Below are 13,911 nucleotides of genomic sequence, written 5' to 3'. Positions count from 1 at the left end.
TGTCAAATAATATTTAATATATTAGATATATTAAATAAATAGAGAAAATATATTTAAGTGGAAGGATTCCGATTAACCTTTAATATATTAGATATGTTAAATATAAATGGAGAAAAATATATTAATACGAACGGTTCAAATTAATATTTAATATATTAGATATATTAAAGGAAAAATATATTTATTGTATTTGATACAATTAAATATTAAATCAATACTTTAAATAAAAATATATTTGAACTTGGAATAAAATTCAAACTAGTTAAATATATATTAGGATATCTTGTAAATATGATTGGGATAAGATATTATATCTTAATAAATTAAATATGCAAATATATTTTTTGGCAAATATTCTCATAGAGTCCCTATAAATAGGACCCTTGTGTTGAGCAAAAAAATATATGAATCTCTCCCACTTTCTATGGAGAACAAAATTACATCTCCAGAGAATTCTCGAAACTCTTCTTCTTCAATCCCTTTGGGATTTTCTTTCAAGAGGCTCCCACAAGCTTTGACCTTGTGTTCGAGTCATAGCAAGGAAGATCTCATGGAATGTTGACGAACATTTGCATGATAGGAATACTTCGGAGTCTTCTAAGCTAGGGTTTCTACAAAGGTAGAGTTCTCTCTCGTATTTATTGCTTTTCTTTTAATTTTTAATAAAATCAAAACAGTTCCCAATGCTTCCACTTTGTGGATGAGAGTTCATTCCTTTCACAAATATTCAAGATTTCATGTTGAACAGAGTAAGTTTGGAACCTACACCAAGTAAGGGTTCCTTTCACAAATATTCAAGATTTCATGTTGAACAGAGTAAGTTTGGAACCTAAACCAAATAAGGGCCTAATAAACGCTGAAAGAAGTACCTCAAATAACTCTTACTCAAGATCTAAGATTCATTCTAAAATAATCTAAAGAATACACTACGAATAACTCATGTTTGTTACTATGTTCTGTAGAGCTTAAGAAGGTCAATGCATGCATGTTATCTAGGGTAATGTGTGAATGATGTATAGGGTTGTGTCATAAGAATGATTTAAAGATTAAAATTACCTCATGCATTTTGTGTGTACATATACATTGGGTTACTTCTTCAATGATGAGTACAGGTGCCTACACGATGATGGTGATCATCATCATAACCCGCGTGACACTCAGGAGTATGCTGACCTATGGACGTTGCTATGGACAGCTAGCTTGATTATGGTGGGTCCAGGGGAGGTGCAAATCGGGATCCACACTCGCACGTGTGATTCGTGTGTAGGGAAGTACTATACATCCAACTTATCTAGATTGGAGGCCAACCCTATGTGGTTTTAACGATAGGTCTCTAGATCATGAGTTGCATGTGTTTGTATTCTCTGACTTCAATAGTGAGGTCACTTATTGAGTATTTCTTAAAATACTCAAGCCGTGTGTTACTTCTATTTAAAGTAAAGGCAAGACACCCCTGTACGACTGACGATGATATGACACGTGCATGAAATAGTGGTATTATTTTCTTAGTTTTAGGATAGTACAGGGTGTTTTTACTTTTAATGTTTTACTTCATTTATTATTATTTTTTCATGTTGTTTGAAAGATGTTTTTCGAACATATAAGTTCATGACAATGTTCTAAAATGAATTTTTAAATGTTCAGTTCCACATAAGAGATAGACTATGATAACGGTTGTGACTTTAGGTTAGTAGAAATCTAGGGTCGTTATATGACCCAAAACTCTAGCAGTAAAATATGAAAGATGACCTTAATGATAAACTTAAAAGAATTCAAGAGATTCCATGAACTCAAGATCTAGAGCCAGGACAAATATAATATCATTATTGACTCAGCTCACGAGGATGATTTGTTACAAGAATAAGATACATTTACTTTAGGGTTGATGATTTGTTACAAGAATAAGATACATTTACTTTAGGGTCATTGATTCTAAGCATGTCATGAATATGGAGTGTTACCGGTACGCATTACCCTAAAGTTAACTCATAAGATTATGGCAAAATTTGCCATCCTTATTTATATTTTATACTCTTGGATGTACATGCACTTGTATGATTTCTTGAGGTGTGAATTATGATGTATTATAGAGCATGATTTCTGATGTTTTGTTCATGAGATTTAGGTTGTATTAGCGTCATAGTCACTTTTGGTTGGTGATATCTAATTGTAGCTTTATCACTATAATAACCTTTGGGTGATGATAACCAACAAACTGTAATTGCAAATTGATTATTTCATGATTACCTTCATAGTCACCTTCGTTAAAAAAACAAATTGGTGATGATTATATTATTAGCTATTATTACATGGTCATAGTGATGAAAATGATTTTATGGAAAGGCTATCACTAAGGTCCTTTTATTTTGGTTGATATAACTATATAAATGTTTGCGAATGAGACGGGAGTATCTTACTTAATATTTTTAATACTCACCCGACAGTCAAAATAGTTTTCTAGTAAATTCATTATTGTGGAATTAGAGTTTTAGGTTTTGAAATTAGACCAAAATATTTTAGGAAGAAATGTTACACTTTGGTAAGAAAAACAAAAAAGAAAAGCAAATAAAGGATAGAAGTTTTGATTGAGCGTCAAGAATGGGAAAAGCAAATAAAGGATAGAAGTTTTGATTGAGCGTCAAGAATGGTTAGTTTTCGAATTTTAATCGAACTTTGAAGGAGTTTATTTCTTTCCATAGTTAACAAAATAGAAGGAAATCAACTTTTTTTTCATTGCTCTCTGTTTTTTTTACAGCACACACTCTGCATAAATTTTGTTTAATTAGGTGAAAATCATTGATACCAATTTGAATGATACCATAAACTCACTTAATTTCCATTCACAAAAGTAACAAAAAAAAAAAAATTCTCTATGGAATTGATAATTTACTTATTACTTGCTACTTGTGATAGTGGATACTTGCACTTTTTCTTTTGGATTTTACACCAATTTATTATATACATTACCGACGATCAAGTTTTTGGCGCCGTTGTCGGGGAACCTAATGTAGTTACTTGTTTTAGATTATACTGAATTTGTGCACAAAAAAGAAGTCATAGTAAGCTAAATATTTTGCTACTGAACTTATTTGCTAAACTTACTGCATGAGTGTATGAACCCACCTACCGGTTCAAAATTTATTTTGGATCTCGAAATAAAGAGAACCTTTAGGTAAAAGTTGAGGTATTAAAGGTTGAGAATGACAACACAAAATATACAACAAATAGACCTTGGAGCCCAACTAAATCAGGAGTTTCAAAATCCAGTTGTGATGGCTAATCGAGAGAGAATCACTCTTTGTAACAACCTAAAATAATGATAATATGTATTTTGTATTTATGTGTTGTGTGTTTGATGATGATGATGATAATAATAATAATAATAATAAGAATAATAATAATAATAATAATAATAATAATAATAATAATGATAATAATAATAATAAATAAATAAATTAAAAAAAAAATCGAAACGAAGCAGCTGCGTCAAGCAGCTGCTGTAAAGGGTGATGAGGGGCGGCGGACGCATAGGCTGGAGCCGTGGGATGGATGAGTGGATGATTAGAGGATGTGGAAGCGTATTAGGGCTTGATTAGGCTTTAAAAAGGAAGAAAAACGAAGAATGGCGATTAGCAAAAAACCCAGAAAAACAGAGGAGGAAATTTTTGAGAATTCGAGTTTTGGTTGCTTAAAATTGGACATCAATCGAGGGTAAAGGAAGAGGGGTTGTTGCTGAGGAATCATTTGAGGAAGGGGATACGGCCACGAGCTGAATCGGACGGTGATTCGAAGGTAACGAAAAACCCATATCACCGAACCTTTAAATCTCGATATCTTGATTCATACTGCATAATAAGTTATGAAATAAGGCTTGTTAGAACCGTAGTTAGAAGATCTATAAAGTTGTAGAAGAAATTAGAACGAAATTCGAGCTGTAGAGATGAAATTTTTGCTTCGGGACACAACGGATATTAAAGGAAAAGATTGGGAAAAATTGCAGGGAGGAGAGGTTGAAGACGAGCGTGTGAAGGACACGCGAGGCGCGTGGAGGCCGCGAGTGGAAGTGCGATTGTGCGAGGATCAGGCGCGTGAGAAACGAACCCCGACCTTGTGTTGGCGCGTGAGGGCGCGTGAGCAGGTATTTTGGCTCCTGGTTTGTCCCGTTTGACTCCTTTTGACCTGTCCTATCAAAATTGGTCTATACTTATGTTGAAATTAATAAAATATAGGTCTAATAGAAAGGAATTGTGTTGAAATACTATTAAACGTACATTCAAGGGGGAAAATGAGTTCGAAACCAAGTAAGTAGCATATCGATCTATGAACTAGTTCTTAACTTGTTTTACAACATGTGAGTATGTTGTTTACCTGATTAAGAGCTTAGTATGTTATGATGAGCTTTGATGATATTGAGTGTTTATTGTATATTGTGACTGCTTGCCTGTGATGTAAGCATGATATAAATGATTGTCAGAATGTTCTATGTGTTGAACATGATACATGTATGAAAGCATGCAGTAACTGTGAGTATGTTATGCATGTTAATGGAAAGGTTATGACTCTAGATATGCTTATTGGTTGTTGAGCTATGGCTTATTTATATGAGTATGATAGTCTACTAATTCCCGCGGAGTTCCTGGCCAACGCGCTGTGTGCTAAGTCAGGGAGCATGAGTACTCCTGACCGTTGGTATATGAGATAAACAGGCCGCCCAGAGCAATTAGTAGACGGGCCGTATTTGACCGAGAGCGAGTCTTACATACGAGTCCGAAAATTCTAGATAAGCATATCGAAGGAGAGTCAGTAACCTAGCTGGAGGTAGCTGAGATACCTCATTAACGAACAGATGACCCTAGTAAGAGAACTAGGAGTCAGTGATGAATAAAGCTTAAAAACACCTGGAAAGATTAGTTATGAACCCGTGAATGATAAGCTAGCTAATTACTGAGTAATCTAATTACTCATCAAAATTATTATAACTTTTCTTTCCAGATTTAGATGATGCAGGCCAACCGAGGACGAGACCAGCGGGCTAGAGACTACTGGGAATCCATGTCTGGGTCTGTTTATGTAATTATGTTTTCGTTGTCAAGAATTTACTTCGGTCGTTTTAAGTTTTTTTAAAAAGTACTGTTTTTTTAAATGTTTTACTGGATGTTTTTTTTAGAAATATTTTGAGATTATGATTGAGTGTTAGAGTATGTTGTCGTTGATGATGGTAACTCCTGTTAATCACGTTGACGATGAGCGGGTGTTACACTATTAGTGCTATTCATATAACAGATGAAAGAGAAAGCAAATGACAGAGAAAAAGCAATTAGAGCATATGCACACCAAGCTGTGGAAGAGCTAAATCGGTACAATATCAAACCAGAAATGCAAGCAATTACTTTTGAGATAAAACTCATGATGTTCCAAATGTTGCAAGTCATTGGACAATTTCATGGACTACTATTAGAAGAACCCATCTATATCTAAAGTCAATTTTTGGGAGTTAGTAACTCATTTCAATTCAAAGGAGTGGATAGGTTTATTCTCTTATTCTTTGAGGAATTATGCTAAATCATGATAGAATACTTAGCACCACAAACAATTGATTCATGGAATAGTCTAGCAGAGTCATTTTTTATCAAATATTTTTCACCCACTAGAAACGCATGGTTCAAAAATGAGATTGTTTATTTTCAATAGTTTGAAGATGAAACACTAAGCGAAGCTTTGGAGAGATTCAAAGAGATTCTTAGAAAGTGTCATCGGCATACATTACCCATTGTATCCAAATGAAGACTTTCTACAATGGAATGAATATTGCTACTAAACAAGTAGTGGATGCTTCCACCAATGGAGCTATTTTGTCAAAGACATATAATGAAACTTATGAGATTCTAGAAAGAATAGCATCTAACAATTGTCAATGGGCGATGTGAGGAGAAATCTAGAAAAGAAGACACGAGGAGTACTTGAAACTGATGTCTTGACCACTATCAACGCTCAATTAACTTCAGTGACTAATATTCTACAAAATTTAGCATTGGGATAAGGCTCAATCACTAAAGCACTAGTCCAATCTACTACTAAAATGTCCCAAATAGCAACCGAATCTTGTGTATATTGAGGAGAGGGACACACTCTTGATCAATGTCCAAGTAATCCGACTTCAATTTCTTATGTGAGGAATCAAGCTAGTCAAGACAACAAAAAATTCAACCTAAAGAAATTCCAAATTTTTCATGGAAGGGACAAAGTTCCTATAATAAAAAAAATTCAACGTAAAGAAAATTACCATCCAAGTTTTGGACTAAAAAATCAAATGACATATGATCCTTAACAAGCCAACACTAAAGGGAAAGGATTTAGCCAAGCACAACCTATACCGAGAACATCTCTTGAGAGCCTAATAAAGAAATATATGGCCAAAAATGATGTGATACAGAGTCAACAAGCATGCTTGCGAAATTTGAAAATTCAAGTAGATCGATTAGCAACTTACTTATGAAATAGACCTCTTGGAAAGCTGCCAGTAGATACCAAAACACCAAAAAGAGAAGACAATGAGTAATGTCAAGCAATATAATTGAGAAGTGAGAAAGAAATACTCAGTATGGGAGAAAAATTAAAGAACATAGAGAGTTACTTTCAAGAAACTGCTAAACATAGAAGCAAAGCAAAAATGCAAAAACAGTGCAGTCTCCTAAAATGCAAACAACAGTCAGCAGTGAAGAAGAGAGTAGAACATAAATATAAATACCAACACCTCTTTCTCCACAAAGAATAAAAAGAAAGAAAGAGGAAGCCCATTTGAGAAGTATATGGATATTTTGAATGAAATTATATAAACATATCATTAGTGGAGACTTTGAAGCAAATGCCAAATTATCTGAAATTCTTAAAAGATGTGTTCACTAACAGAAGAAAGTTTGAAAAATTCAAGGTGGTGGCACTAAATGAAGAGTGTAGTACAATATTGAAAAATAGGATCCCACTAAAAGAAAAAGACCCAGGCTCATTCACCATTCCCGCATCAATTGGAGAAAAGGAGCTAGGTAGAAGATTATGAGCATCAAGTTAATGGCTCTGTCCATGTACAACAAGTTTGTAACGACCCAAAAAAAGAATAATAATAATTAAAAAATTAAAATAATTAAAATAATAATTTTCCTAAACTACTCTCCACTGACCCCTCTTCCTCTCCCAACTATCTCTCCTCAACCAACTGATCGATCAAAAACCCCAAATCAGAATACAGGATGCATCGGTGGTTCCTACAATTAAAAAAAAAAAGAAAAAAAACCTACCAACAACTAGATTTAGAAGGAGAGCTGGAGATTTAATTATTGGAGAGAGATCCTGTTGTTATTACCATAAGTTATATTTTAGATCTCTAATCTCTTTTTCATTTATCCAAATTAGATTTCCTTTTCTTTTGTCTAATTATTTAGAATTAGATCTCTCGTTCTCTTTTCTACTTATTTAGATTTTTGGTTATGATGTTAGGTCATAGAAAATAACTAAAAAAGCTGAGGCAAATATTTGTCAATAGAATAAAAGAAAATATAGAACCGATAGAAAAATGGAAGATAGGAGGTAAATACAAAAACAGAGAGAAAAGAGAAGAATGGGAACAAAAAAAAAATTAACAGGTAAATAAGAAAGGAAAGATTTGGAAAGAAAATTTATCTAATTTTAGATTTTAACGAAATTAAAGGAAGAAAAAAAAAATACATGTAAGATAAAGGAAAGATTTGGAAAGAAGAATTAATTATAATAAAAAAAATGAGAAGACCTCTAGAGGCCAGAATACTGCTAACAAAATCAAAAGAAAAGACAAAAATATATATATATATATATATATATAGATAAGAGGCAAAATACTGTAAACAAAATCAAAAGGAAAGAGAGAAAATTATAAATCCAGGGAAAAGAAAAATAAATAAATAAAGAGCAGGAAGTAAAGGATAAAATCGGGAGAGCATGAAAGAAGTAAAAGAGAAAATACAGAAAAGAGAGAAGGCATATAGAGAAAAAAAAATAGAAAGGGCACTAAAAGAGAAAATAGAGAGAAGGCCAGAATACAAAATAAAAGGGAAGAGTTCGGGAGTAAGAATCGATCGGAATTGACCAATAATATGATTAAGTAAGAATCGATTAAAAATTGGTCAAGAATACGTCTTGAACAAAAATGGAGAGAAAAAGCAGAGTACAGAAAGAATATCAAAAGACAAGAGAGAAGTCACTCGAAATAAAAAATAGAAAATGAAATCTTAATATAAATAGAATATATATATAATATGTGTATATATATTTAGAGGTATATTATAACGTTCCAAGACTTTATCCATGCGAAGTCTTTAATGCTCGCATGAAGTTTATCACATGACCATTGTAAGAGTTAAAGAATTGAACATGAAATTGATGCCATGGATTCTTATAGGTTGGCTTGGATACAAAGGGAAAAATCAAACTTTCATTAAAGATAAATTTGTGACAACCGTATAAGCTAATCAAGTAAGTGGTCTTACTATAGGATAGGCTAAAAATTGTATGAGTTATGTATGAATTATGTTGTACGATAAGGTATATGAGTTATGATGATGTGTGGGTTACGATACTTGATGATGTATACAATATATATATATTTTGATGAATGACGTACTTGATATGTTTGATGCACTTTGTGGCAATATGATGAGTATGATGATTGCATAATGTTTACCTTAATATGATGATGTTTTCCATATTGAGCATGCTATATGATGATGAGTGCCATATTGCATCATGTCGTTAGATCGACATCGGACACAACCCTAAGAGCGTGAAAATGATATTAATATAAATATCCACAAGTATGTGTTACTTAGAGTAACAAAGAGATGAGACTAGAGGGTTGTGTCAGAAGAGACATTATGATGGATTTAGAGGGACCTCATGCATATTATATGTTCATAAGCATAGGGCTACTTCCCCTAGAGATGATGAGTGCGCACCATATGATGAGTGCAAATGTGCACAGGTGCGAATGCACACAGATGAGGGTGTTCATGAGGCGCATGACACTATGAGGTTCCGCTGACCTCCGGATGTCGCTACAGATTAGCTTGACCAGAGGGTCCAGGGGGTGTGCGAGCGCCCTGGGGATTCACACTCGCACGTGTGAATCGTGTGTAGAGAAGTACTACACATCCAATTTGTCCAAGACTGGAGGCCACCCCTAAGATGATTAGAGATAGGTCCCTAAATCCTGATTGCATGTGTTTGCATTTGCATGGCCCCTATAGTGGGGCCACTTACTGAGTATTCTTTGAAATACTCAGGCCGTGTGCCACATCATTTTTCAGGTAAAAACAAGGCGCACTTGTACGGAGGACGGTGGCATCGCGAGCAGAGACTGTGGCACGTGCATAGGGTAGATTCACATTTAAATTTCTAGTCTTAAGTTAGAATAGGTTGTTTTGCATTTCATTGTTTTAAATTATTTTGTATTTGTTTTTGTTTTCTCTAAATTTCAGTATTTCATATTTAAACACGTAAGACCATGGCTGTGTTTTCCAGATGAAGAGTTGTTTTAAACGTTTTTTGAAGTTTACGTTATAAATGATGTTCATGTAAGAGTTATATTTCCGCTTTATATATGAGCATGAGACGTTAGTGGCGACTCTAGATATGTGAAAATTTAGGGTCGTTACAAAGTTAGAGATTGGAGAGGCTAGATCAACTACGGTCACCATTCAACTAGGTGAGAGGTCCATCACTTCTCCCGAAGGAAAGACGAAGACATTTTTATTCAAGTTAATAAATTATTATTTCCAATAAATTTTATTATTTTAGACTACGAAATGGACCATGATGTATGGGTTATTTTGGGGAGATCATTTTTAATGACTGGGAGAACACTAGTACATGTTGAAAATGGAACCATAACCTTAAAAATGGGTGACAAGAAAGTCAAATTTAATATCAATAACAACATGACATATCCTGTTGTAGCAGAAGAATGCTTAGTAGTTTATGAGTTTATAGAGCAACCAACAATGGAGGAATGAGATAGTTAGGAATGTGAGCAGGAGGAAAAGAGCCTGTTTGAGTAAATCCACAAAATAGTTAACGGTTTTAAATGAATTTAGCAGCACTTTTGAGACACTAGAATAAGTCAACCGATGAAGCATCTATGGAAAAAGCACTGCAGCTAGATTTGAAACCAGTACCTCCTAACCTTAAATATTCGTATTTAGGTGACAAAGAGACACTATACATCATCAGCTCAAGAACATTATCATGAACCCAAGAGGATATGATCCTAGAAGCGGGTTAAGAAGCATAAGGGGGGCGATAGGGTGGACATTGGTGGATATAAAAGGAATTAGTCATTCACTATGTCGGCATAAGATTCAATTGGAGGAAGGAAAATTCAAATCCATTAAGTAACAAAGACGGTTAAACCAATGATGAATGAAGTTGTTAGAAAAGAAATTATCAAATGGCTAGATGTTAGAATACTATATCCAATTGCAAACGCATTGGGGTTAATCCTATTCAATGTGTTCCTAAGAAAGGAGGATAACAACATTACAAATTAGAACAATGAGTTGATCTCCACTACAATGGAAGGTTTGTATGGATTATAGAAGACTGAACAAAGCGATAAGTAATGACCATTTTCCCTTACCATTCATTGATAAAATGCTTGATTGACTTACTTGAAGTCACATTATTGCTTCTTTGATGATTATTCGGGATACGAAAAAATTAAAATCAGTCAAAAAGATCGAAAGAAGACAACATTTACATACCCTATGGAATTTTTGCACTTAGGCGGATGCCCTATGGACTATGTAATGCTCTAGCAACATTTCAAAGATGTATGACTACAATCTTTACTTGATTCTGTTAGTGAAAAAAGTGAGTGATTGAATGGTTGATGAGAAGATTATATGATGAAGAGCAAGAATGCTCTATATATATACAGATAATACAAAAAGATATTTAGAAAATCTACTTAAAAATCTGCAAAAAAAAAAAAAAAAAATATGGTAACAAACGAGTAAACAAATAAAAAACTAAATTAAATCAAAACTAAATCAACTCCTAACTACAAGGAGATTTAATCAGATACTAACTGACAGTAATCTAAACAAATACGTGATCTTCAACACTCCTCCTTGTTTAGATGATGTGAACTCCAAGCTTTTTTCTGAACACCCATCTTACTTCAATTATCTTTCTGTTTAGAGGTTGATCAGCCAACTCCTAGGTTTTGTTTTTCTTGATCACCGAAAGCTCCTCCTTTGACAGGTGCATCATCAACCAAAGCATCTTGTCGTTCATCTTCAGACTCTTCTTGTCGTTCATCTTCAGACTCTTCTAGTCGTTCATCTTCAGACTCTTCTAACATGCTACCAAAGATTAAATTGTTTGGTGCATTAGAAATCTTATTCACCTTCGTCAGTTCTTCCCAATTTCATTTCTCATTTTCAGCAAAAAGAACATCTCGGCTCACAATAACACGACTAGTGTGTGGTTGAAAAACTCTATAAGCTTTGCTTATAGTGCTATACTCAACAAATATGCCAGTTTCTGCCTCTTTGTCAAGCTTATCACACTTGACCTGTGGAATGTAAGTGAAGCAAAGACACCCAAATACACTAAGGAACTTTAAAGAAGGTTTGTAACCATACCAAACTTCTAATGGTGTCAGGTCCTTCACAGCTTTTGTTGAAATTCGATTTTGCAAGCACACAACAGTGTTTGATGCTTTTCCCCAAAAACGTTTTGGAAGACACTTTTCAAGAAGTATGCATCTCGTCATCTCCATTATAAATCTATTCCTCCTTTCATTGACGTCATTTTGTTGAGAAGTGTATGGTGTTGTCAATTGATGTTCAATTCCAGCCTCTTCACAAAACCTGTTAAAAGTGTCTGAAGTGTACTCCTTGCCATAATCTGATCTTATAGTCTGAATCAAGCATGCACTTTCATTCTCAACTCTTGCTTTGAATTTCTGAAATACACCTGCAACTTCTGACTTTTGCTTCAGCAAGAAAATCCAACACATTCTTGTTAGATCATCAATAAAAACAGTGTAATAAAGATTACCATTTAATGATGGTGTTCGTTGAGGACCACAAAGATCAGTATAAACCAGTTGCAGCTTTTTCGAGGTTCTCCATGCCCGTTTAGGAAAGAGTTGCCTATGTTGCTTCTCAAAATTACAAGCATGGCAAGGAGGCATGTCATCATCAACGTCAGTGAGTCCTTCTACCAGCTTCTTTGACTGCATCTGAAGCAAACCTTGATGATGAAAGTGCCCAAGTCTTTTGTGTCAAATCTCAGTGGCACTAGTTCTGGATATAAAGGCCATCTGCTCTTTCTCCATCGGATTTAGAACAAAGGTTTTTCCTTTCATTTTTACATTGAACAAGTCTTTGCCATTAGCATCTTTGATCAAGCACTGCGTATTCTCAAACAACACTTTATAGCCTTTATCAAGTAACTGACCAACGCTTAAGAGATTTTGATCAATTTTAGGTACAAATAAAACATTTGGAATAAATTTTATACCTTCATAGCTTGTTATAACTATTGTACCTTTTCCCTTGACTTCCAAGTGTTCACCATTGCCAATCCACACTCTCTTAACTTTAGTGTCTCTTAATTCCTCAAAAAACTTCTTGTCATTTGTCATGTGATTTGTGCACCCACTGTCAATCAACCAGCTCTCGCTTGATTCTTTGCTTTAGGAACAAGTAACAATAAACAATTGATCTTCTTCTTCTTGATCAACTACTTGTGCATCTACTTTTTTCACCTGACCTTTGACTTTACAGATCACAGCTTCATGTCCAAGTTGATTGCATTTGGAGCATTTGGTGTCAGGTCTTCTCCAACACTTGTATGGTGGATGACCTTTCTTCTCATAATGGCGGCAAGGTGGATAGGATTTTTTGAAACCTCCTCCTTTTGTCTTCTGATAATTGGCAGATGAATCTCGATTCGTCAATTGGTTTTTGAAAATTTTCTTGTTTTCATACCTGTTGTTGTCTTGATGCTTAATAGGTAAGGCACCTTCAATCACCCCTTCTTGCCTCATAGACCTCCTCTGCTCGTGCTTGTAAAACATTCAAGAGCTCTGTAAGAGAAATATTTGACAAGTCTTTGGTGTTCTCGAGTAGTAATGGTGGCTTCAAACTTCTTTGGAACAGTGACTAGCAACTTTTCAACGATCCTGGAATCATTTAACACAGAACCAAGCAGTCTCACTTTGTTGGCAATGCTGAGAAGTCTGTCAAAGTACTCTTCCACCGACTCCGACTCCTTCATCTTCTGCAACTCAAAATCCCTAATCAAATTCAGGACTTTCATTCCACGAATCCTCTCATCTCCTTCATATTCAGCCTTGAGATAATCCCAGATTTTCTTTGCTGTTTTGAGGGACATTATTCGCATGAAAATCATTTAAGATACAACGGGAAATAGGCAAGCTTTTGCCTTTGATTTTCTTGTCTTCTTTTTCTTCTGTACTTTGATTTGTGTTATAGTAGGATTTGCTGGAAGCAAAGGGACCTCATAATCCTCTTCTATTGCTTCCCAAAGATCCAAAGCCTCCAGATAAGTCTCCATACGAACTGTCCACATTTGATCATTGTCTCCATCGAAGACAGGTGGTGCAACAGCTGAAAAACTGGATTCTCCTTCCATTTTGATCTCATAGATCCCTTAAGAAGATAGCTTTGATACCAATTGTTAGTGAAAAGAGTGAGCGTTTGAATGGTTGATGAGAAGATTATATTATGAAGAACAAGAATGCTCTATATGTATATACAAATAATACAAAAAAAAACATATTTAAAAAATCTACCTAAAAATCTGCAAAAAAAAAAAAAAAAAAAAAAAAAAAAAAAAAAAAAAAAAAAAAAA

At 34.4% G+C, this 13,911-nt stretch overlaps 1 protein-coding gene, 1 long non-coding RNA gene and 1 other non-coding gene across 3 annotated transcripts; 1 reads left to right on the top strand and 2 right to left on the bottom strand.

The window, feature by feature from the left end:
- The first annotated feature begins 4,051 nt into the window (after positions 1–4,051).
- LOC111439755 lies at positions 4,052–5,030 on the top strand. Its single transcript, XR_002709855.1, has 3 exons — positions 4,052–4,138; positions 4,230–4,301; positions 4,993–5,030. It is a non-coding gene; the product is annotated as an uncharacterized LOC111439755 (long non-coding RNA).
- A 627-nt stretch (positions 5,031–5,657) lies between these two features.
- Positions 5,658–5,765, bottom strand: LOC111439758. The gene has a single exon (XR_002709858.1). It is a non-coding gene; the product is annotated as a Plant small nucleolar RNA R71 (small nucleolar RNA).
- Positions 5,766–12,316: 6,551 nt separating this feature from the next.
- On the bottom strand, positions 12,317–13,431 carry LOC111439745. Its single transcript, XM_023077276.1, has 2 exons — positions 13,089–13,431; positions 12,317–12,723 (listed from the first exon to the last, which is right to left on the bottom strand). The coding sequence occupies exons 1-2, from the start codon at positions 13,429–13,431 to the stop codon at positions 12,317–12,319; spliced, it is 750 nt and encodes a 249-aa protein (XP_022933044.1).
- Between the last annotated feature and the right edge of the window lie 480 nt (positions 13,432–13,911).

Source organism: Cucurbita moschata, unplaced genomic scaffold (genome assembly GCF_002738365.1).
Source record: "Cucurbita moschata cultivar Rifu unplaced genomic scaffold, Cmos_1.0 Cmo_Scf00105, whole genome shotgun sequence".
Classification (NCBI taxonomy): Eukaryota; Viridiplantae; Streptophyta; class Magnoliopsida; order Cucurbitales; family Cucurbitaceae; genus Cucurbita; species Cucurbita moschata.
The sequence above is the reverse complement of the archived record's forward strand: the minus strand, read 5'-3'. Positions and strand labels throughout refer to the sequence as shown.

Bases quoted from the DNA above. Each gene is read 5' to 3' on its own strand.
- LOC111439745 (XM_023077276.1), bottom strand. From the start codon at position 13,431: ATGTCCCTCAAAACAGCAAAGAAAATCTGGGATTATCTCAAGGCTGAA. The intron at 12,724-13,088 runs GTCTATGAGGCA...CCTAAAGCAAAG, and splicing joins TACAAGCACGAGCAGAGGAG to AATCAAGCGAGAGCTGGTTG.